Source organism: Temnothorax longispinosus, chromosome 4, assembly GCF_030848805.1.
Source record: "Temnothorax longispinosus isolate EJ_2023e chromosome 4, Tlon_JGU_v1, whole genome shotgun sequence".
NCBI classification, from domain to species: Eukaryota; Metazoa; Arthropoda; class Insecta; order Hymenoptera; family Formicidae; genus Temnothorax; species Temnothorax longispinosus.
Genome location: NC_092361.1, coordinates 9,671,282 through 9,696,057, shown reverse-complemented (window position 1 = coordinate 9,696,057; position 24,776 = coordinate 9,671,282). Strand labels below are relative to the sequence as shown.

At 44.9% G+C, this 24,776-nt stretch overlaps 2 protein-coding genes across 2 annotated transcripts; both read right to left on the bottom strand.

The window, feature by feature from the left end:
• Positions 1-9,683: 9,683 nt before the first annotated feature.
• LOC139811381 (uncharacterized) lies at positions 9,684-12,078 on the bottom strand. Its single transcript, XM_071775666.1, has one exon. The coding sequence runs from the start codon at positions 11,989-11,991 to the stop codon at positions 9,802-9,804; it is 2,190 nt and encodes a 729-aa protein (XP_071631767.1). The 5' UTR covers positions 11,992-12,078; the 3' UTR covers positions 9,684-9,801.
• A 202-nt stretch (positions 12,079-12,280) lies between these two features.
• On the bottom strand, positions 12,281-15,048 carry LOC139811383 (uncharacterized). Its single transcript, XM_071775668.1, has one exon. The coding sequence runs from the start codon at positions 13,601-13,603 to the stop codon at positions 12,458-12,460; it is 1,146 nt and encodes a 381-aa protein (XP_071631769.1). The 5' UTR covers positions 13,604-15,048; the 3' UTR covers positions 12,281-12,457.
• Between the last annotated feature and the right edge of the window lie 9,728 nt (positions 15,049-24,776).

Here is a 24,776-nt window from a genome sequence, read left to right as displayed (position 1 = left end):
ATACATTCCTGGTGGAAGGACCTTTTGTTGTCATCGATTGCTCGCGACAAAACGAATCTGTCAAGAGCGCCACCGTGGATGTGCGAATAGAATTTGATTGTAAAGAAAATGTACCTGCAAATACTACCGCCTATTGTCTCATCTTGCATGATCGCGTAATCGAATACTGCCCGCTGTCTAATGTAGTGCGCAAACTCATGTAAATTGCAATATCAGCAGATATTGCAATATAAGTAGATATTGCGATATAAGATACACTGATGTACCGCGATAAGATACAGATTGCTCCGTCGTTTCGTCATGATCGTACCGACGTTTGTCGATCTGCAAGGATTCACCGTCGGGATGAAATTTGTCGTGAAAGAGGTGGCGGTTCTGAGAAACGGGACCGTTTTGGCGCATTACATTTTTACATGTCCCATGCCATGGAGTCTCCTCACGAAATCCGACAGATCATGCGCTTCCTGGTTGATTGCGAATCACCATGGACTACGATGGGAGGACGGAAACGTGTCCTACAGCATGGCGAAACATCTAATTACATCGGCCGTACTTGGAGAGGGCGACGAGACATCGACTCTTGTGTACGTCAAGGGATGTCAGAAACGAGAATGGCTGGTGGATCTGCTTGAGAATAAAGCGAGAAAACATCTAAAAATTGAGACTTTGGATGCAGATTACGAAGATATTGAATCTTTAAATAATCTAGATGTTACTAATACTGTAAGATGCGGAAAACATGTTAAGAATTGCGCATTACAAAATGTATTAAAAATATTTAACTGGTGGTCGCGACACCAGAAAAAATTATGATTTTTTTTTTAAATAAACTATATATGTATATAAATGTTTTATTTCCTTTTCCTACATACTTTGTGGTATAATATAGATGTTTTAGCTGTTCAAGAGCTGTTTTTTTTGTTTAGTTGTTAAAGAAGTTTGAGCGGTTCAATAGGTACAGATCGCAGTTATACTGATAGCGTTTAGTTGTTGATAGCGATTCAATAGCGGTTATACAGATCGCAGTTATACTGATAGCTGTTTTAGTTGTTTGATAGCTGTTCAAGAGCTGTTTGATAGCTGTTAAGGCTGTTTATAGCTGTTTTTAGCTGTTTTAGCGTTAGAGCTGTTTTAGCGTTTTAGCTGTTTGATAGCGTTTATAGCTGTTTCGTAGCTGTTTGATAGCTGTTTTAGCTGTTTTTAGCTGTTTTAGCTTTTATAGCGTTCAGAGCTGTTTGATAGCTGTTTTTAGCTGTTTGATAGCTGTTCAATAGCTGTTTTTAGCTGTTTTTAGCTGTTTCATAGCGGTTCAATAGCTGTTTTAGTTGTTTGATAGCTGTTCAAGAGCTGTTTGATAGCTGTTTTTAGCTGTTTTTAGCTGTTTCATAGCGGTTCAATAGCTGTTTGATAGCTGTTTTTAGCTGTTTGATAGCTGTTCAATAGCTGTTTTTAGCTGTTTTTAGCTGTTTCATAGCGGTTCAAGAGCTGTTTGATAGCTGTTTTAGGCTGTTTTTAGCTGTTTCATGGCGGTTCAATAGCTGTTTGATAGCTGTTTTTAGCTGTTTAATAGCTGTTCAATAGCAGTATTACAGATTAAACCATTGAAAGTTAATGGTGCGATATCGTTTTCGAGAATATGTCTCGCGGTGACTTCATCGCACACGTGCAAAACTGCACATCGCAGATTTCTCAGAAGGCGCATCCGTACGGCTACTGAGATGAAATTAGATATGATAAACAAACGATGTGACAATAGTGAGAGGTAGTAGGATGAATTTGAAGGTACGCTCAGTAGTCGAGGACTAGAAGTGAGAGTCGGTTGGTGTGCATGATCGTGCGGTTTATACAACAATTGGTTCGCCATCTTAAGAGCAGTATATCAAAGCCCACCGATATGAGCAAGTACTCAAAACTTTGCAAACCGATACGTAATTCTGAATTCAAGATTGTGAAAATCAGCGAACCGCAGATGAGAAACTGTAGCAGATTGGATAAGAGGAGAGTCGACGTAGTGCGATATCTATTCCGTCGCGAGATCGGAATCGCCGATCTCCGATCGCATCAAGATTTTCTCAATCTCCAAATAAATTGGTTCATTTTCGTAAGAAAAACGTTCCCTTTTTATAAGCAAGATGAAAGTGAATGACGAGGAAGAAATGGAAGTTGATGATGAAGCATTATTGTCGGACGATTCGTGTTATGATAGTGAAATGGCTGATGAGGATATTCCGGACGAAATTTTCAGAGTGTTGAATCAAGCAGAAGTGAATATGTTACACCCTCTGACAAAGATGTGTTGCATATACTTTTATTTTACTCCAGGACATATGAAGTTTTGTGCGTCATGCATTGTCAGAATACACGGATTGTTCTCGATGTTATACGCTGTTCGCAGACATGCCACATGTCCGTATATCCTCATAGATGGTCTCTTTTGTTCATCTTGTGGAGACCCATTATATCTGATTTCACCGTGTAATCTGTGTCCTATGTGTGTTTTTGTGTAAATTTTAACTGTGTAAATAGCCTGTGTAAATAGCCTGCAGTATTTTAGTGTATACATATTATTGTGTAAATTAAGAGACAATGGCCTGAATTCTGAAGGTGACTGACTCAAGAGTTAGGGATTTCTGGTTCAAATCCTGCGGTGGTAAGCAAATTTTCTATGTATAATATAAATTTATTTAAACGCGATCGTGAGCGCGAACGAGGGGACAGGGGCGCGAGACACCGCGCGAATGAGAAGACGAATGGGGGGACGGGAAAGAAACATCTACGAGGGAGAGATAACGCGAGCGTGACGTGTGACGTCACGCGGACTTCGCGGCGCGGCGAAACGCGAACGCGGGTCCCCTCGCCCCGCGGCGCCCGAAAACGCGAACGCTCCGCGGCGCGGCGAAAACGCGGATCCCCCCTCGCCCCGCGGCGCGGCGGAAACGCGGTCGCCTTGCGGCGCCGGAAAACGCGGATCCCCTCACCCCGCGGCGCCGGAAAACGTGGACCCCCCTCGCCCCGCGGCGCCGGAAAACGCGGTTCCCCCCCCCCCTCCCCCGCGACGCCTGAAAAACGCGGTTCCCCCCTCCCCCGCGGTCCCCCCTCCGCCCGCGGTACCCCCCGCCCGCGGTTCCCTCCTCGCCCCTCACCCCCCTCATTGCCCCATGGGTTAGAACTCCCATAGCTTACCTATACCCCCCGCCCGCGGTTCCCCCCCCGCCCCTCCCCCCCCCTCATTGCCCCATGGGTTAGAACTCCCATAGCTTACCTATACCCCCCGCCCGCGGTTCCCCCCTCGCCCCTCACCCCCCCTCATTGCCCCATGGGTTAGAACTCCCATAGCTTACCTACTGTATCTCATCGCTATACTCGAACGTTGTGTTGGCGTACGGGTTGTACGTGTGAGTCTCGATCTTGACGATGCGATCGTCAAAGACCGGCTCGCCTCCGATGTTAAGAATTTCAGTCATCGTTCAGATGTTTCGTACCGCGAATCCCAGAGATTGTAAAAATTTAACGTTCGATGCGTTGAGCTTTTTTTTCGTCTCTGTTTTCGTCTCTGTTTTAACGCTACCGAATGTCGATTTGATGATATCGTCGATCGTCGCAGTCATAAAAATATTCTTATCTGTCGCGTGCTCCGAGTCGTTCAACACGAGCATGTCACACGTCGCGCGTTATCGCTGTAGCCGTCGTACGTGCAATCTGACGGCGATCTCTTCTCGAAAATTGAGCAATCGTCCGTCTTGATCCGTGACGCGTATCGTTAGATCCGTAACGCTTCGCGCGATGATCGGCAGATAAATGATCTGCGCCGGCGTTTCCGATATCTTATATCCCGGTTGTACGCTCGGTGAAAATTCGTGTATCGTGTGAACACGTTTGCCGTTGCTGTACGCACCCGCGGTCACGTTACACTCCACGCGGATAATGTTTACGTTGATAATATTAATCGACGCGTCCGATTCGTGCCACTGTCCCGGCTGCAATATACGCTTCGACGAGAATCCCAGCAGCGATCCAACGTTGTTCGGTTTGTTAAAGTTCACTCTGAAAGCGCACTTGATCTCGCTCTTCATCGTATTCTAATTTGCGCGGAGCACTATCGGGTATTCCGCGGCCTCGTCTTCGTAGCCGTTCGCGCGAGCGGTCGCCTCTCGCGCGATATTCGCGACCGACGTACGATCATCGTTGGAACGATTTACGCGTCGCGGGCGTTTTCGTGAAATTTCGCGTTTCAAAAACTCATGTATGGCTCGTATCTCGTACGATCCCTCGGGAATCGTAATTTCCGTGTCATCCTCGTCGAAATAAAATTTATTGTTCGAAGAATTCACGTTCGGAATCGTGTGATAAGTCTCAAAACACGTTAGACCGAGCTCGTAGTCACCGTCGCTCAGATCCACGGCGGGAAAATAGTGCTCCGCGAGGATGCTGCTCTTCACAGTCAGCGTGAACGATATAGACATGTCGGCGGAAACCGTTAACGAATACTGAGTCACCACGGCGCACCGTCAGGCTTTAAATTAGCGTCGATCGTCCGGAGAAATCGCAGGCACAATTGTCCACAGATGTTCTGATCGTATCGCTGATAAGACGTGCAATTGTACTTGATTTTCGTCACGCTCGGCCCGAAATATCGCACCAATTCTTTCAGCGGTCGAAGATTGCCGAAACTGTCGAAATATACGACTCGATCTTTCCTCTTCGCGTACGCTACCCAATGAGTACCGGGACCCACTGCATCGTCCAAATTCACAATACCGCTCTCGTTTCGACGTACACCGCCGATCGGTAACGAATCACGCATAAAGACACCTCTGAAGAACGGTACGCGCATACGCCTTGCCAGTCGATTCAATTGTACGTTAGTCGTAATACCCGCGGGCATATTTAACGTCTTTTTGACGTTTTTTTTTATTTTCGATGCTACTCCTCGTCCGCGTTTGTGCGGGTCGAGATACAGCCCTCGTCCATATTTGTACGGAGCGAGATCAAATCCGCAACCTTCCACGGCGCGATTGTGACATTGCATCTCTTCCAGCTGACGCCGCGCGGCTTTCTTATCGTTCACGGCCTTTACGACTCCCGCCGCTCCGCCGGCCAGAGAACCGAGAACTCCCAACAACGGTAGAATCGGCAATACACCGCCTCGTTTCGCTGTCGGAAGTATCCGTTTTTTTGTTAGCTTTTTTTTTCTTCACCGTTTTCGATTTTTTCGTTTTGAAGCCCATTCCGAGCTTCGTCTTAGCCTTCATGGTCGCCCAGACGGCTGTAGCGGCAGCTCTCTCTCTCCGAGAGTCGAATCTCTCGCGGTAATGCGTTTTCGCGCTTCCGCAGCGAGTATCTCGTCCGCCGCGTGTCTCTCGGTGAGATCGCGGTTACGTGAATAGGCTATGTCGTGCTCGCGACACGCCGCGTCCAACGGATTAATACCTTGATCGCCTCTCGCCAATCGTTCTTGTAAACGAGTTCCCGGACCGCAAAATTGATAGCTGGGAATGTGTAATTCGAACGGAAGTGCGTTTATCGCGCAATTTAACAGGCCTCTACCATTTTTTTTTTCGTTGACATTCGCCGCAATCTTTTATCATTGGCGCGGGACCGTCGATGTGCGTTCGCTGCCACGGTTGATTGTAATGTTTGTAACAGCGACGATATGCTTGAACCTCCAAATCCGCCTTTATATGTTCTGGAAGCTTGGCCCACACGTAGTGGACGTGATCGCCGCACGTTTGTAACAGAACGGCATTCGGCACAAATTGCAGCTGTTCGGCGCTCAAACCGCGAATATCGGAAGGTCTCGACAGTAGGACAAACATCTTTGCTACTGAGCGATTCGCGGTTCCGCTCGCCTATAAATAGGCGTTCGAGTCATCCAGAGAGTCGGCAGTGTGGAAAGAAATGAGATTCGTGCGACAACCGTTGGCGATTCGCGTGACCAATTGCGACGACAGATTACGGTCGAAGGGGGGCAACGTGGAGAAACGCAAGCACGGTACGATGTTATCGACTACTATACACGCGATCATTTGCGGCCCCTCGAATTGCGGTAAAACCAACGTCTTGATAAGCTTGTTGGAAAGTCCGCACGGCGTACGTTTCGAAAACGTGTACGTATACTCGAAATCGTTGCAACAGCCGAAATATCGATATTTGGAGAATTTGTTGACATCGATCGACGAAATCGGCTATTTTACGTTCTCCAATAACAGTGACGTTATTCCACCGAGCGACACGCGTCCAAACTCGATCTTCGTCTTCGATGACGTGGCGTGCGATAAGCAAGACGCGGTGAGAGAGTATTTCTCAATGGGCAGGCACTCGAGCGTTGACTCCTTCTATCTCTGTCAGACGTACGCGAGAATACCTAAACATCTGATACGCGACAACGCGAATCTGCTGATCCTGTTCAAACAGGATGGTACCAATTTGAAATACGTCTACAACGATCACGTAAATACCGACATGCCGTACGATGAATTTTGCTCGTTGTGCCACGATTGTTGGCAACAAAAGTATGGATTCGTAGTGATAGACAAGGACAGCGCGCTTTCGAACGGTCGATACAGAAAAGGATTTAACGTGTTCGCGATACCGTAAAAGCGATCAGTCGTTGCCGATACCTCGTCGGAGATGAAACGTTAGCGTTACAGAGAGAAATCGACACTCTGCTTTTTCCGCGATGGCTGCGATCGACGGGAGCGAGAATATTCGCGAACGCGAGAAGGTCGTCAAAGAGATTGCGAAGACGAGTAATTCGATTCGCAAAAAACTTCGCGCTTTGAAGACCGGTAAGATCGAAAAGGACATTGAGTTGGACACGCACTTTAAACCTCTCATCGGGCCGTTGAAAAAGATCGTTGACAACTCGAGCTTGATCGCGGTGAAAAAAGAGGAGCCGACGGAGAGCGACGCTGACGCGAAAATCGAACCGCTATCCGTTCAACAGTGCGGGGAGGAGGAGGAGGATGCTGCACCGAAGAGAAAGAAAAAACGATTAGACTCCTGACCGGATCTGTCATCGACACCGTGTAAATCTGATCAATCGAAACGACCGATAACCTTTACACCGACGCGAACCGTGCAACGTACAAGTCCCGAATTTCTTGAAACCGCGAATGTTTTCGAAACCATGGACGACTCAATCAGGACGACCGTTTATAATCGGTTGCAAACGTCGGAGGGTCGAAAATGGTTTATAGAATCGTTGGAAAATCACTTGGGTCCACTGAGCCGAATTTACATCGCAGAGGTTTTGGGCGCCAGTCCAACAATAGACATAGCGTACGGCGTTTATCTCGGCAATAATGAATTGATGCTCGGTAATAAAAGTTTTGACGTGGACAAAGCGGATAACATATATATCGACGGCGTACGATACGCCGGCACACCCGGTATTTACGAATTGATCTTCAAGAAAATACCCGATGACAAGCTCTACACGGAGGACGATATGCAAAAGTATAGGAACATACTGTTGGCAACGAGTGCTCATAAATACAAGCATGATCCTCACAACCGATTAAAGGGCAACGTGGGATACAAGTATCAATTTGTAATCTCACCGTTGATGTCGACCGGATCCAAAAAGAAAAAATCCGGAAAGGGATTATTCGCGCCTCGCGCGATGACGCTAACCGACAATAAGATCGACTACGTGCACTGGGATGACCCCAACGAGCTGGTGGATCGTCTGCGATTGCTCGACGCTTCGCGTCAAGCTGGCAACAATGCCCACGACAACGAGATCATGTCGATCATCGAGGAACTTTGCGAAGCCGGGCTTATTATAAATTAAACGGTGCGACAGCGATCCGTTCAATCAGCGTCAAAATGCTGATCAACAAATTTGGATTGTTCGAGCACAGCGGAGACGCGACGAATGCCATTTCGTATCATCGGTGGAGCGGATTAATGAGAAATTTCATGCGCAATAACGCTCTGTGTCGCACCGCCACGGACTTTGACGCAAGGTCGCGCAAGATTCGTCGCGTAACGCAACCTGAGACTGACGGTGACGCGGTTAACAAACTGTACGTTGATCAATTCTTTAAAATGTTGAGCAATCAACGAAAAGAATCAGACAAGAAGCTGACTACGTTCGAGCAAGATCTGCAAGCGTTACGGACTGCGATAAACAAGCTTTGACGTGCGAATATCGTTGAATCAGACGCGACAACGAACAACAATGGACAAACGGTTCAACAGAAACGACTATCGAAAGGCGACGAGTGAAGAGAAGCAACGGTTTATTAACGACGGCGAGGAACAGCAACGAACGATTCGAGAACGGTTGTCGGACGGCTGTTCAACGGTTCGAGAACGGTTGTCGGACGGTTGTCGAACGGTTCAAAAACAGCTTAAAACGATTACAAGCGGTTTAGAAACAGCTGCGAACTACGCGGAGACAGGAAAAGCTACAAACGGCTAGAGAACGTCGACGACGACGACGACAATGAGTGGTAGGAAGCAGTTAACTGACGACGACGAACGACAACGAACAATTCACGAATGGTTCAGAAGCGGTTACGAACTGTTCAGAAGCGGTTATGAACTGTTCAGAAACTGCTACGAACGATGCATTAGAAGCAGAAACGGCGACAACGAAACATGAGACCGTTAAAATCGACCGATGCGGATAAAAATATCGAAAAGCGACGGCTGGTGGACGAATTGCACGCACCGGCGAGAAGAAATTTTCCCCGCAGACACGTCATAGTGCGAGGGTACGACGACCTGTGGCAAGCTGACATCGTCGAGATGCGTCCATACTCGCGTTTCAATGGAGGCTACCACTACATACTCACCGTCATCGATGTGTTGAGCAAGTACGCGTGGGCCGTGCCGCTCAAGGGTAAAGGCGGCAGCGAGACAGCTGATGCTATCGCTGAGATAATTCGACGTAGCGGGAGGTGCCCTAGTAATCTACAAACCGACATGGGGAAGGAATTTTACAACGCCGACGTGCAACGTCTCGTGAGAAAACACGACATCAATCATTATTCCACGTATTCGGTGTTGAAGGCGTCGGTCGTCGAGCGATTCAATCGTACGTTAAAGAACAACATGTGGAAGATGTTTACGCTCAACGGAAATTACAAGTGGGTCGACGCGTTGCCGCGACTCGTGTCGGATTACAACGCGCGCAAGCATCGAACCATCGGCATGCGACCCGTCGACGTTACCCCCGCGAAAGCCGAAAGACTCTTGGCTACGGTGTACAGCGCGATAAAGATCGCGGGTCCGGCAAAATTCAAAGTGGGTGACTCGGTGCGCGTTAGCAAATACAAAACAATTTTCGAGAAGGGCTACACACCGAATTGGACCACCGAGGTGTTTAAGATCGTTAAAGTGCAGCGTACCAATCCCGTTACCTATCTACTCGAGGACTATCGCGGAAAATCCGTCGCTGGGGCGTTCTACGAGCACGAGTTGCATCGCGCGACTTATCCGGACGTGTATCTCGTGGAGAAAGTACTGCGCAAGAGGGGTGATGAGGTTTACGTTAAATGGCTGGGATTCGATGGATCGCACAATTCATGGATACACAAGGACAATGTTATTTAATTCGTGCAAACTGTATTTTTATTCTTAACATAAAAATGCAATATGTAATACATGTAAAATGTTTGAAATATGAAATACATATAAAGTACGTAAAAAATATGAAATACACATGTGTCATATCTTTATTAATATTCATTCCAATACTGTAATATAATACTCACAATACGTTATACTATTACATACATATACTACTGCATACGTTATACTATTACATACATGCATACATACATGCGTACGTTACAAAGGTATTCGGTAATGTCCCCACGGTAACGTATCGGTCGAATCTGGTATAACGTATCGCTTATCGTCGTACGGACTCAGAGCGATTTTTGTTTCGGACACGGTGTACACCTCGTGCAACTTCGATCGTATACAGGATTGCCGTCGCGTCATTTCAATTTCGTCTCGCAGACATCTCGTGTAATCGTCGAACGTTATAGTACGCGCTATGACGTTGCTCTTGACACCTTTCGCTTTTTTACAGTCTTTCTTACCATCCACTCTCAACGCGTACATCTTCGCCCTGAGTCCAACGAATTCGGTCATGATCGCACCGTTATTCTCGTCCTTCATCAAGCCCGGCACTTTTTTGTTCTCGAGCGTTATACCGTACGCGTTGTCGATCGCGTAATCGCTCGTGTCGAATCTAACGATATCGCGTTTCACGTTCTCGTACACATCCTCGCACTCGATGTGGTATATAAGGCTGTCCGTATCGGTGTACATAATTCTACACATGTCACCATACAGGGGAGACATGTACTCGTGATGAAATTCGTACAAACAGACTTTCGATATGTCGAGAATGCACATGCCGACGTAAATAGGTTTGTCAAATTTAACCTCGAGTTTTCGCAGTTCAACGGCTATCAGATTTTCCGAAAACACGCTCCTGCTATGAAAATTTGGTTTCGAGATCAGTGCCTCCGCGTTGCATCTACCTTTCCACTTTGTCAGTAATTTTACATCGACGTGATTGCGAACATTTTCCATCGTTTTCCCGAAAACCGCGTTGTTCATCAATTTATATAAATTTTTCTCAAAATCGTTCTTGGCCAGTGTTCTAAATTTCGTATTGAGCTCGATGTAAGTGCGGAGCCACGTAGATTGAGTGAATTGCAATACGCGATGTATCTTTGTGACCCGAATGCCGTGTCGCGTGCACTGCTGTAGGTTGCGATAATGGATGACGTAACGCTTCTTATCGTACAGCGTGGCGAGAAGTTTGTCCTGTCGTTTGCCGGGCGGTTTGTCGCGCGTCGGACAGAACGGTAGGTCAGCGTGCGCGTCGTGTATATTCTGCGGATACTCTAGATCGACCTCAAGAATATAACCCGTGGGCGAATCCGAAGCGATCGCGCTAAAGTCGAAATTCGAAACGTCTTCGACCCATCGAAACTCCGCGTAGGGCAGTGGCTCACACATCGCCCAGCCGTACAAGTTGTTTACATCGAAGTACATCAAGTACGACGACGGTTTCGATGAATCGTACGACTGCATGTACTTGTTGTTGGCCCGCGCGTATCTGCCGGAACATTGACTCAGACCACCGCGTATACCGCGTTCGATGAACATAACCATGTCAATGTCGGTGAGCAGTTCGAAATTTACGCGAGTATGCTTCAACATGGCGTCCCATGTGAAACCTGGCAAAGTATAGTAGTACGCGGGATCGAGTCCGTAACTCGCTATACAACTGTCGCGGAAATTTTCAAAAACGTCAGCCAATAACAAGACATCGGTCTTTAGATACAGATCGCTGTATTCGCCCAAGGTTCGAACGGAGAACCGTCGCCAGACGTTAGCGGCGTGCTCGTAATCGCTCTCGGATACGGTGTCACCGGTCAAGGAACTGTAAAACGATTCGCGCGGTGGTAAACACGTGTCCTCCAGCTTGTCCACACAATCCACGTATTCGTACGGAAATACGCCTTTTCGCGTCAAAAGATCAAAATCCTCGGTCGATAATTGTAAAAATTGAGAACGTACAATTTTTAACTTATCTCTGCATAGAAAAGATGCTAATTTATCGAGGCTGCTACTCAAAAATTTATACGAATCGATAAACCGTAATTTTATGTCGCTTCGCGAATCTGATTTTTCTGCGGTATCTTTAACGTGTTTCGTGAACGAAATGTATTTTTCTTTCGTGATTGGAAGTAAGTCTACGTGTCCTTCGTACGCTGTAGCTATTTCCTTGATAATAAAATGCGCGTCGTAACCCGATAAATTATGAAAAATTATTGGAATGTAATGCGAATCTGTGTAATTTAGATTACAGTTGGAATGCGCGGGACCTCTATAACGACCGGTCAGATGACAATGATCGCGTACTCGCACGTCGTCTGGCTCGAACGGTTTTTCGCAAATGTGGCAATGCGTCGCGCTGTGAAATATCTCCCGCTCGTCTCGCGTTAATTCCGTCATGCAAACATTACCGGATAAGATACTCTTTACGTCGTGTGCTAAACGTCTTAGTTCCTCGACGAACCACGCGACGCAATCCTTATCGCGACGAAATCGATACGCGGATAACGAGTCGTCGTACGAGCACCGCACGTAATATCCTACGCTAAATACCCGATGATGTTGAGACGTGTATGTGGACGTTGTCGGATCCGCATCCGTCTTCTCGAGGGTACATTCCAGGTCGGCGTACACGACGAACGGAACTCGTTCCTTCCTGCTGTGATTCTTAAAACTCAGCCACTTGTCGTCCTCGCTCGGTAGTCGGATCGCACAGTTGTTTATCTCTCGGCAGTCTACTCCGTGGGCTTCCAATTTCTCGCTCGATCTAAAATAATGTAAACAACTGCAAAAGAAAAACACATTTTTTAAAATTTTTTTATATTAAAAATACTTTTATAATTTTATTAAAAAGGAGTATAGGTACTCACCGATCGCAAAAGTATTTCCGACCATTGTGCCTGCTCAATTGCGAGCTAACGAGACGCGATAGATTTTTTATCCACGCGAAATGCCCCACGTTGTTGTCTCGCGGGTCCTGCACGTACAGCAAATTGACGTGCTTTTCTCTCTTCAGGTCGGTGAGCTGTATCGGGAGAACGGTTGGCGTCTTCTCTCCCTCGATGGTATACACATTGATGGATATATCGTTGAGTCGTTCGAACTTTTTAATCTGTTTCAAAATCATTGGAAACTCAATGCCTTGTAAATTTAATACTGTTGTGTAATGTCGGTACGAGGATTCCCGTTCTGAATGTCTTTCGACTGGATGTAAAGCAGCCACCACTGACCACGCGAAGCATGCATTGTCCATAGAATGCACGTTGATCACCGCTTTCTTCGATTTAATTTCTTGCGGTAAATTGATGTAACATCCCGCGTGCAAAGGATTGTATTTGTTCACGTTCACAGTCAGATTGAGTATACGCGACAACGCCCACCCGCTGTCGCGTTCCTGAAACTCTTCGAGACGCGATAAAGTAGGCTCGATAACGTGTCGCTCGTACCACTCGCGCAGATCGGACGCACGAAAGAGTTCATAGTTTCCCGTGCCGACACTTTTGTTCGCACGTTTGTCACCCGTCACAAACTCGCCGTTGAACACAGTGTTTATCTTTACACTTGCGTGTCTTTGCATGACGTTCCGCACACGATCGAGCACGATGACTTCAGCGTCTTCGAGAAATTTTCGCGGTTCGATGTAATTGATATTTATCACCGCACCGGTCGATACACGGTTTTCGAACGCGGCATCGATCTCTCGCCAAACGAGTCTTTCCGCGTTATCGTCACTACTAGCGGCGCCCGCCGCGTACTCACCACCGATATGTACGAACCGTCTCTGTAATAGAGTCTTCGCACCTTCGAGTCGCGCGATTCTTGCCACTAAAGATTGTCTGTTTACGCGGCTCTCATCTGTGATTGAGAGCCGCGGACGTTTGGAACGACAGTCTTCTTCGAGCTGCTCAATAAATTCCTCGCATCGCCGTGTCCATGTAAAATATTCGTCCAAGGTAGCGATTTGGTTGGATTGTTCCAACAGGTTGCGTTCCGTTTCATCGTGATGTTCCATGTTTTGTTTTTAATACTGTCTTTTTTAGATCACGTCACATTCTTCGATGGAGCACTTGCACGTGACTCGATCGCACGCTGAACAGTATCGTTTGCCACTTTGAATGCGATAGTGGTCAAACATAAAAGAATAAGGCCTGAAGTAGGGGACATTAATCATCCAATTATTACTATCATCAATGTCACGTTCAAGGGTTTTTTGAAGCATCAATGGATGATTAGGATTATTGAAACGGTGAGGGTACATATACAAACGTATCGAATTGTTCATCACCACCAATTCGACGTATTTCCCAATACCTGTATGAATCTTAATGTATGTTGCTTCACAATCATAGAGCTGTTCACAAAATTTAGACGCCCAATAGCGATAGTCAACAATAGGCACAACGTCAGTACAGCGAGCTGCACGTGATTCTTCCTCGCTAACGCACTCGTCCCGCAGCCGTCGATACACTTTTCGTCTCACGTTAGAATCCCAGTCATAAGGAGAAGAGGCATCGATAACGACTCTTTGTCTAGCGAAGCGTTGACCGGTTCCGCGTATACCGAGTTCGCGATCGCGAAGAAACTGCACCGGCGATATTCGTCGCACATCCCTCAATTTCACTCCTTGATCTTCTTCACGCAAACCATTGATGATATCTGTTGTAATACATTCCATTTGTATATCATCCCAAGATTTTGGAGGCTCCACAGATTTCTCTTCAATTATCCGCACGTGTTCCGTCATGTTGCGCACGTTGTGTATAATGTCCCACTCGCGATAATGTTTTTTTTTTATCACTTCATGCAAGTCGGGCACATGTTGCACGGATATATTTGGAACAATGGAGTATTACGACAATCTGTGCAAAATTGAACGTTCATTACCTCGTACGGTTCGGTTACATGCTCTCGATATTTACGTATGTGCTCACCAGTGTCTGGTGCAGCGATCATACACGAATAACACAGGTTATCTGAACCATATTCAAAATAAAAATAAATTGCGCAACACTTCGTACGTCCATCTAACGCTAAAAATTCGGGACGCGACACTATTTTTTTCATAACTTCTCTACGGTTATCGTCTCCATCGCTGTTATAAGTGCTGTCCGGTGACAACGGACGATCCTCGTTGGATGAATCTGCATCCATTATTGTCCATCTCTATTTTTGTTCACTGTTTTTGAAAAAATGTTTTCTTTATACCGCCCACTTGACAAAAAAACTTCAGCCCCGAGTATGAACTTTTAAGAGCCGCGATAATTATACAATCGGTTAAATCGTCATCGGTGACAAATTTTATCAATTGTTTACCTCGGCTATTTTATCTTTATACCGTCGTCGGACCATCGACGCTCGCTTTTGTAGTGTGAGACGCCGTAACCGAATGGCGGCTCGCATGTTCTACGGGGGTGAGATCATTGCAAAGTCAAGTGTCTAACTCGCTGTTTTGTTTATATTTGCCGATAAAATTCCAGCAGCCGAACGGCGCCCGTTAGCCTTTGTAATACCCCGCGCCGATAAAGTGACGACCCCCTCCCCGCGGACTACCTCGGTCTAAAACGCAGACACCTACCCCCCCGCGGACCCCCTCGCCCTAGAACGCGGACACCTACCCCCCCCGGACCATCCTCGACGTAGAACGCAGACACCCCTTCCCCCTCGGCGGTACCCCTTGTCAACGATATGTTTATTAACATTTAATAAACAACATGTCCCGACATGCTCGCCGATCCCCCCCCGCGGACCACCCGCGCCCTCGAGTCCCCCCTCCTCCCCGCGGACCCCCTCGCCATCAAGCCCCCCTCGTCCTCGAGTCCCCCCCGCCCCGCTCCCCCCTCGGAGCCCCCGGGGTAGATCTCTCAAAATAACACCTACTCATTTTTGAAATATTTGACAATATGCTAATCTCGATCTATAATATTATCTATTATTTATTATTTATTAAAAAAGAATTCAAAGATGTAGGTTAGAGTTTGAGAAGAAAAAATATTAAATTTGGTGCTCCTAATTGACCTATAAATAAATAAAAGTAACTACGCTCGTATAAATTGAAAATTAAATAGAAAGAACAAGGCCAATAAACGAGCATTAAAGGATGTTTAAAAACATATAATTAATTGGTATATATACATAGAACGGAACGTTTCGACTTCACTGAGTCTTCTTCAGCCGTGGTAAATAATTAACATGTAGAATTCGTCGTGTTACAATACTATTATACAAATCTTAAGTCTATCGATCCACATCACCATTCGATTGTCTAGCGAATACATACTGAGTCGATGCATCTACGAAGTCAAAGTCAGAGATGAAATGTAGTCAGTGAAATTACGTAATTGATTCTTTGTTCGGAGGCGAGAATAAATTAGGTTCGGTCCATAATTGTTCTCAGAATGTGTGGTCAGAATATAAAAAGGTTTTTCTGTAAAGATCGTGTATAACTGAGATGATTGTCATGAGTATAAAACCGTTGAAACTTAAGGCCGGAAACTTGATTTCCGAACATACCACAAAATTCAATCACACTTTCGATTGGGATAATACATCGATACTCGATTCCGAACCTAATTTTCATAAGAGACTCATTTCAGAGATGCTACATATTAAAGAACAAAAAAACGGGGTCAACTCTAATACGGACACAGAATTTCTTGATGACTCATATTTCAGTATACTTGACAAGTTAGCTAATAACAAGTTTTAAAGAATGTTTGGTTACATTGTTGTTTGTTTATAACTCTGCTCGTCCCGACAATCCGCTAGGAATAACTAATACGGCTGGTTAAAGTTAGAAACTAAAGAAAAATCACTTCGGCATTTGACTAGTCAATCCTAGAAATAACTAATACGGCTGGTCAAAGTTAGAAACTAAAGAAAAATTACTTCGGACTTTGACCAGTCAATCCTAGGTGTGGCTTAATTTGGACTGTGTGACTGTTAACAAATAAAATCAAGTTTTTTTTTTACTAAATTAAGTTCTTATTGTTATTAATGCCCCGCGACGCGAGATATTAAACGTTAAAGTTGACAAGTATCAGGTTATGAAGAAGCTAAAGAAAAATTACTTCGGACTTTGACTAGTCAATCCTAGGTGTGGCTTAATTCGGACTGTGTGACTGTTAACAAATAAAATCAAGATTTTTTTTACTAAATTAAGTTCTTATTGTTATTAATGCCCCGCGACGCGAGATATTAAACGTTAAAGTTGACAGGTATCAGGTTATGATTCCTGTTATACCGACGAGCTGTAGCGACTACGGCGACTACGGCGACTACTGGCGACTACGAACATGCCCTGTGGCCACATGCGCATGCTCAGTGGCCGCACGCGCATGCAAAACTGCGCCAATTTTAAATGAATCAATCGTGCAGAATGACCCAAGCATCTCGATTCAAGCAGTTAGGTCTCACGCTGGGAGTTTTATTAGTTTAATTATGCGTGAAAAGCACACACACACACACACACACATACACACACACGGGGGGTGCGAGGGGGGGGCCTTCGCCCCTCCTCCCTTGCACCCACCCCGTCGGTAGGCAGCGTGGACCTCGCTTTACAACATAAAGTACATGCTAAGTTGTAAAACAAAATTATAAAGTACATGCATGGGGGAGGGTGCAGGGGAGAAAAGCCTTTCTGTTCACGTGCGCTCACGCATGTAAGCCCCCTTGCACCCCTCCATGCATGTGCTTTATAATTTCGCTTTACAACTTAGCATGTACTTTATGTTGTAAAGCGAGGTCCACGCTGCCTACCGACGGGGTGGGTGCGGGGGGGGGGGGGGGGCCGAAGGCCCCCCTCGCACCCTTTCGTGTGTGTGTGTGTGTGTGTGTGCTTCCCACGCATAATTAAACTAATGAAACTCCCAGCGTGAGACCTAACAGCTTGAATTGAGATGCTTGGTTTTCTGCACGATTGATTCATTTAAAATTGGCGCAGTTTTGCATGCGCGTGCAGCCACTGAGCATGCGCATGTGGCCACAGGGCATGTTCGTAGTCGCCAGTAGTCGCCGTAGTCGCTACAGCTCGTCGGTATAACAGGAATCATAACCTGATACCTGTCAACTTTAACGTTTAATATCTCGCGTCGCGGGGCATTAATAACAATAAGAACTTAATTTAGTAAAAAAAATCTTGATTTTATTTGTTAACAGTCACACAGTCCGAATTAAGCCACACCTAGGATTGACTAGTCAAAGTCCAAAGTAATTTTTCTTTAGCTTCTTCATAACTTGATACCTGTCAACTTTAACGTTTAATATCTCGCGTCGCGGGGCATTAATAACAATAAGAATTTAATTTAGTAAAAAAAATCTTGATTTTATTTGTTAACAGTCACACAGTCCGAATTAAGCCCCACCTAGGATTGACTAGTCAAAGTCCGAAGTAATTTTTCTTTAGCTTCTAACTTTGACTAGCCGTATTAGTTATTCCTAGGATTGATTAGTCAAAAGCCGAAACGCAAAACTTATTTCGGGCTTTGACTAAGACGCTTGGTCGTTCCCCAGGATTGACTAGTCAATCCTAGAAATGCCTGCGTTTCGGGCTTTGACTGTAACATATATATACCAATTAATTATATGTTTTTAAACATCCTTTAATGCTCGTTTATTGACCTTGTTTTTTCTATCTAATTGACCTAATTAATGAATGAGTTGGGGGAGAGGGTAATAGATTCTGAGCCCGCGCGAAGCGCGGGCGAAAAATCTAGTCTATTATTATAAGTACCGGACGTCTGTCTGTCTGTCTGTCTGTTTGACCGCGAACTACTCATTCGTTAGTGGACCGAATTTTTATCAAGGGTACATGAAGTAGGGGTAGAATTTTTCGGGGAGTGCCATAAAGTGTATAGTTTTTCGTTACCGATTTTCTGGAAACCGATTTTTCTAATTTTTCTAATTTTTCGGGAAATAACCGACCGAATCTCAAAGAATTTTATATGAAATAGAGGTAGAATTTTCCGGGGAGTACTATAAAGTGTATAATTTGTCGTTACCGATCTTTTTGGAAGCCGGTTACGAAATTTTTCCAATTTCTTGGGAAATAATTGACCGAATCTGAAATAATTACATGAAATAGGGGTAGAAAAAACTAAAGAATGTAGTATCGATATTTAACGATATTAATATTTTGATTGCAGAGATTACAAAAATTGTAATTATAAATATTAATTAATTAATTGAGTTTTATTTAATCTTGCAAAACGTATAGTTCGTGGGTGTAAAAAAAATTACTTTCAATAATATTTATATTTTTAAAATAAACATATATCTAAATAATTATAAATATAAAATAAATGTAATAAAATTAATAATAACTAAATCTTTTTCATAAAAATAAATATAAATTTAATAAATGATATCGTTCATAGGTCGATCAGTTTTAAATGAAATATGTTATATATATAGTTCGTGGGTACGTGTAAAAAAAACAATAATATTTATATTTTTTAAATCTATATGTTAGGAGTTCACGTGTATATAGTTGCTGCGTGTACATATTAGTCGCTAAGTTGATTGTTTGATGTTCGCGTTACCTATTAGTTGATAAGTTGCGTCTCGTATCATTAGTTAAACATTGTTGAAGCGTTGCCGTCGGCAACCTAAAATTCGCGTTTAGTGACTCGCGCGGAACGTTAGCGGATTGCGATCGTTAGCATGTCAATATTTCGCGCGACTCAACCGACTCGTGCTGCCCGCCCGGGTGGGCCGCCCAATTACTGGATCTTGGTACTCGCTCGCGCCGCAATTCGCAGGTGCGTGAGCCGAGGAGTACCGGAGCAGACACTCTGAGTTTGGAGGTGATCGCGTCAACACGCACATTTTCTGCATCTTGACGAGTCGATTCACTGATCTCGGGCCTTGCTTGCTTGCCTCTACCTGCACTTGAATGCCTATATCGCCTGCCTGCCCGTTTGCACGTTTTGCTTGCCTGCCTGCTTGCACATTGTGCCGGCTGCACATCCTTGCCTGCTGCACGCTTTCCGTTCTCCACCATCGCAGGAAGGACCGGACACCACACGAGGCTACCAGGAGAACATCGGGCAACGGAACGGTGAGTCGCTTTCGCTTTGCTATTTCGCTTTCTTTTTCGCTTCTCGTGAGGGGATTGCCCCTCTGGTCCTTTGAAAACCAGCATTTCGATCAATTCGCGAATCCGGAGACGGTCTTACACCCCCCCTCCCCCGAGCACTCTATATATGTCTAAATAATTATAAATATAAAATAATATAATTAATAGTAAATAACTGTAATAAAATTAATCTATACATATAAGTACCGTCGTCTGTATGTATGTATGTATGTATGTCTGACCGCGAACTACTCATTCGTTAGTGGACCGAATTTTTACGAAAAGTATATGAAATAGAGGTAGAATTTCTCGGGGAGTGCCATAAAGCATATAGTTTTTCGTTACCAATTTTCTGGAAACCGGTTTTTTTAATTTTTTCAATTTTTCGGGAAATAATTGACCAAATCTCAAAAAATTGTAAATAAAGTAGGGGTAGAATTTTCCGGGAATTGCCATAAAGTGTATAATTATTCGTTACCGATCTTTTTGAAAACCGGTTACGAAATTTTTCAAATTTTTCGGGAAATAACAAGTAATTCGCAGTCAGACAGACATACAGACGTCAGGTACTTATATATATAGATAAGGGTAGAAAGAACTAAAAAATGTAATAAAGTTAGAAAAATTGCTAATAGTAAATAGGTTTCCGATTTCTGTTTAAAAAAAAATGTACGTGATTGCTTCAATTTCCGCAAACTTTGAGATATAAAGCTGAATTTTTTATGAATAATTTTTTTATGGATAATTTTTTGTTACCGATTTTTTAGAAACCGGTTTGGAAATTATTCAAATTTCGAGAAATAATGAGTATTAATTGACCGATTTTCTTGAAACCAATGCCAACATTTTTTTAATTTTTGAAGGATAAGTTTAATTTTTTATTAATAGATCGATTTTTTTGAAACCGGTGCCAAAAATTTTTTAATTTTTTGTTGATGATTTTGATGAAACTGGTATCAAAAGATTACTAATTTTATGGGGATGGTTACTATAGGGTTAAAAATTGAGGGTTTCATGGGGTTCTATTGGTGCTCCTAATTAATGGGTGAGTTTGGGGAGAGGGGAATAGATTTTATAAATGTACTGATATATCATTCTAGCCGCGCATGCGCGAAAAAAGGAGCCCCGATCGGAACACTGCGGAACAAGTCCCGCCGACCCGCAGTGGTGTTAACCTACTTTTTTGGAGCAATTGACACCCCCGTCGGCTCAGACCACCAGCCAGAGCGCACTTCCGTCGTATTTCCTTCCCGTCGCCGGATCACAACGTGCCACGTTTCACCACTCCACCCGGCTAGATCTTGCTCCGTGCCATCAATCCCTTTCCACAGCCTTTCCACCCTTCACGTCCCTTCTTCCTTCTTTTCATCCGAACCTCCAAGAACACCCTTACTGACTTTTTTCACCACTCTCCAACCACGCTATCCTCGACTTTTCCTCCACTTCCTCGACCTCTTCCAAGCCACCTCCACCACACTGCTACATTTTCCCTGCCTTTAACTCCTCTCACCGCCCTTAACTCTCTCCACTTTAACTCCGGGCCAACCGTTCGCTCCATCCCACCACCGACTCCCCCCGAATTTTGTAAATAAAAAGTCTATAATTAAAATTAAGAATATTTACAAGAATTTCAGATATTAATAGATATCAATACTTACAAGACTATTTACAATTTTATCAGCTGTTTTCGCCGAATCTCTCGCTTTGTCCCGGGTGTTTACCTCGCGCACTGAGGCCCCGAGACAAAGGGAGAGAGTCGGCACAAGCAAAAACGAGACAGTTTTTTTGTCTCTTGCATGTTCTAAGAAACGACCGGCTTATTTCTGGAATAAGTTTAGAATTGATATATAAGCTTTTATAAAAGCTTTCAAATTAAAATCGTTTCCCGGAATAATTTAGGATCACTTTTACGGATTTTATAGATTTAATGCGTTCGATACCGAACAGATAAGTACATATGATAATGTCAGATACGACAATATATCCAAACTGCCGAATGAATTAAGGAAACTGGAACTTACCTCTGCAATAACTTTCCCGTTTGCATCATGCTTGACGTACTTTCTGAGAATATATTTTTCTTCAAAATGTTCCTCACAAACATAATGCAAAGACGTCAGTTTCTTGCTAGGAATCGTGGGTTGCCATTTTTTGAGCCGTTCACTATGCGTTGGCACTTTAAAAACCGACCGTTTATTTTCAGGTTTTTAAAGCCTGTTTCGCATTTCGGTACAATGCACGGTTTTGTCATCACGTCAAAATATAGAACGCGTGCACGGTGACAAACTATCTAACGCAATGACAACACAGGTTACGTAGGCACTTTCAAATCAACATTTCTCGATAGCAGCAACACCACAAAAAATGACTTCGATATTGGAGTCACCCCCACCACTGAAATTCTATCGAGTTGAGAGACCTTGCAACCATAGGCGCCGTGTCGGCCACCTGATGGGACGAAGACGACAACCACGCATCCAGGTGGGGAAGCGCGCGGCTCTATCATCGAAAAGCCACGTATGACACAATAGAATAGTAATAGCGCGAAGCGTTCCGAGGACGGATATTACGAGGGAGCTAAAAGCTCGCGATTAAATATAATGAATTTTACGTTTGGTTGATTGTAGCGTTAGTTTGTTTTGATTTTGATCCGTCCGGTGCAATAAAATATAATACCTTTTCCTATTTTGCCGATCCATATTGTTCATGTTGTTTTCTGGCACATCGGTGCTCGGCTCGACCGTTAGAATCAGATTTAGTTATTTGCGCATGGATCGTGATACTGCGCGGACTTGAAAGGGCGTCGTGCCACACACAATCTTCAGGCCGGGAACACCCGGGTACGAATTCGCGAAAAACGGCAAAGCCAACCAAGCTTAGCGGCGACAGACGGAGGCGCGGAAACAAAGTACCAGAACCGTGCGGAGCGCGCAACTAAGAACCACCTGTGCCGAACCACAGAGGCGTAAGATAGGGGCACGAACAAAGAGCGCCGCGATCCGGGCACTAGGTGACAAGATAGCGAACCAGGCGTCATCTACGGGGAAAAACCCACGGTGCCTTGAGAGCGAGACCTGGTACACCCGAGGAACAGGTCGCCATCGAAATCCGATCACCCGAACAGAAGTTACGGAGACGGTCCGCGAAATCGCTACCCGGACATCGGCCACGAGAACAAAGTCCAAAATAGCGCTTGTAGGAATCGTGGAAGCGAACACCGGGGGTCGCCGTCAACGGCAGGTATCGTGAAATCGACCTGGACGCCTTCCTCAGGAAGTCGGTCCGGAATCCTCTATAGGGACGTAGGAGAAGACGTGCGCGCAGGTCGGCGCCGTAGAAAGTCGAAAATTCAGGGTGGTGAAAAACCACTATCCGGGCCTTGAAAAAATGCGTCGCCTTTAAGGCGAAACGGGTGGAAATTTCCGCCGGGAACATCTGGCACGGCCAGAAGCGGTAAACACCTATTGTAACTGCGTAGCGTGTGGAAAAATACCGAAAGAGAAAGCGGCCGTGACACCATGGTGGGGGTAAAATATCGTAGGTAGGGAGCCACAGCGAGGAAGATTACTCGAGGCAGTCTCTCGTGGGCACTCGAAGCGGTAACACTCGTCTCGCGCGTATATCTCGGCGTGTCGCAGTAATTATCGCGATCGCGTACCGAATTACGAAATTAGATTACCCCGAGGTCCGAAACAAACGGAAACGCCCGCATAACGCGTTATAATTTGTCGATACGAAAAACGAACGGTCTTGTAGTACCGAAACGGAAACTTCGCACTTGGCGAGACGTGCGACCGCCATATTGCGTAGAACGAAAATTTGTGAACAACCATCTTTGTGAAACGATCATTATGAATAAATGGAACAATCATTTGTGAAAATATCAACGAAGTTACCGATTACTTACCTTCTACTTAACTGATCAAGCGGAGGTCAGCCATCTTGCGAAGGCGTCGATCCGGGTCGGATATTATCATCGGTGCTTCAACAGTGGGAGATGCAGATGAGCCATCCGTGGCGGAAACTTGAAAAGAAGCAGTATTAATTAAGTTAATTAACCACGTTACTTATACTTACCCCGTGAGAGCGGTGGTCGGCCATCTTGTGTACGCGTTGGTCCCGGTCGGCGTGCAGCAGCGGTGATCCATGAGTCGGCGACACAGATGAGGCACCCGTAGAGCGAACCTGAAAATAAGAAGAATTAATTAAGTTAATTAACCATTGGTACTGTAACTTACCCGATCAAGCGGTGGTAAGCCATCTCGGTCCCGCGTTGACTTAGGCTGGTGATTGATATCGGTGATCCGAGAGCAGGCGCTGGAGATCGAGCATCCGTGGCGGGAATCTGAAAATAAAAGAGGATTAATTAATTAAGGTGACACGTGATAGACGTTCTTACCTGAACAAGCGGTGGTCATCCGTCGTTGTCCTTGGTTGACCTTGGTCGGTGGCAAGCGGCTAGGATCCGAGGGTAGGCGACGGCGATGAGGCATCCGTGGCGGGAACCTGAAAAGGGGAATGTTTAAACAAATTGATTCACCATATGTCATAGATACTTACCTTCTCGGTGGAAATAGGACAAACCGAGTGGCGACCGATGACTTAGAGGACAAAATAGCGTGTCTTGTAGCCGGAGTATGTATCGTTCGGTTACAACCTAACCACACTAAACTCCGTTGGTAACCATAAGCCGCGTTTACAGTATTAATGGCGAATTCACACGACATACAAATTCGAGATTTCGAGATAATTACAAAGACGACTCCGCCCCGGGGCCGACTTCGCCCCGGTCTCCCCTATACAATATTGATACACAGATATGCACTTGATGCATAGATATGCATATATGCCTCTATTTTTCTGCCCAATATATGTCATTCAGATATGTCGTCGTCGTCGTCGTTTTCTTCTTCTCAAAATCTTAAAGGGGGAGCCTCAAGTAAAAATTTTTTTTTTGCATTTTTGTTTTATGGCTTGAAAAATTCATGTACCATCTGAAAAATACATTTCCAAAGTTTCAAAGCCTAAATCAAATCCTAAAGGTCCCTAAGACCCTGATACTTATGATAAGAATCGAGTAAAGAAGCAAGATCGACGGTCACAAAAAACG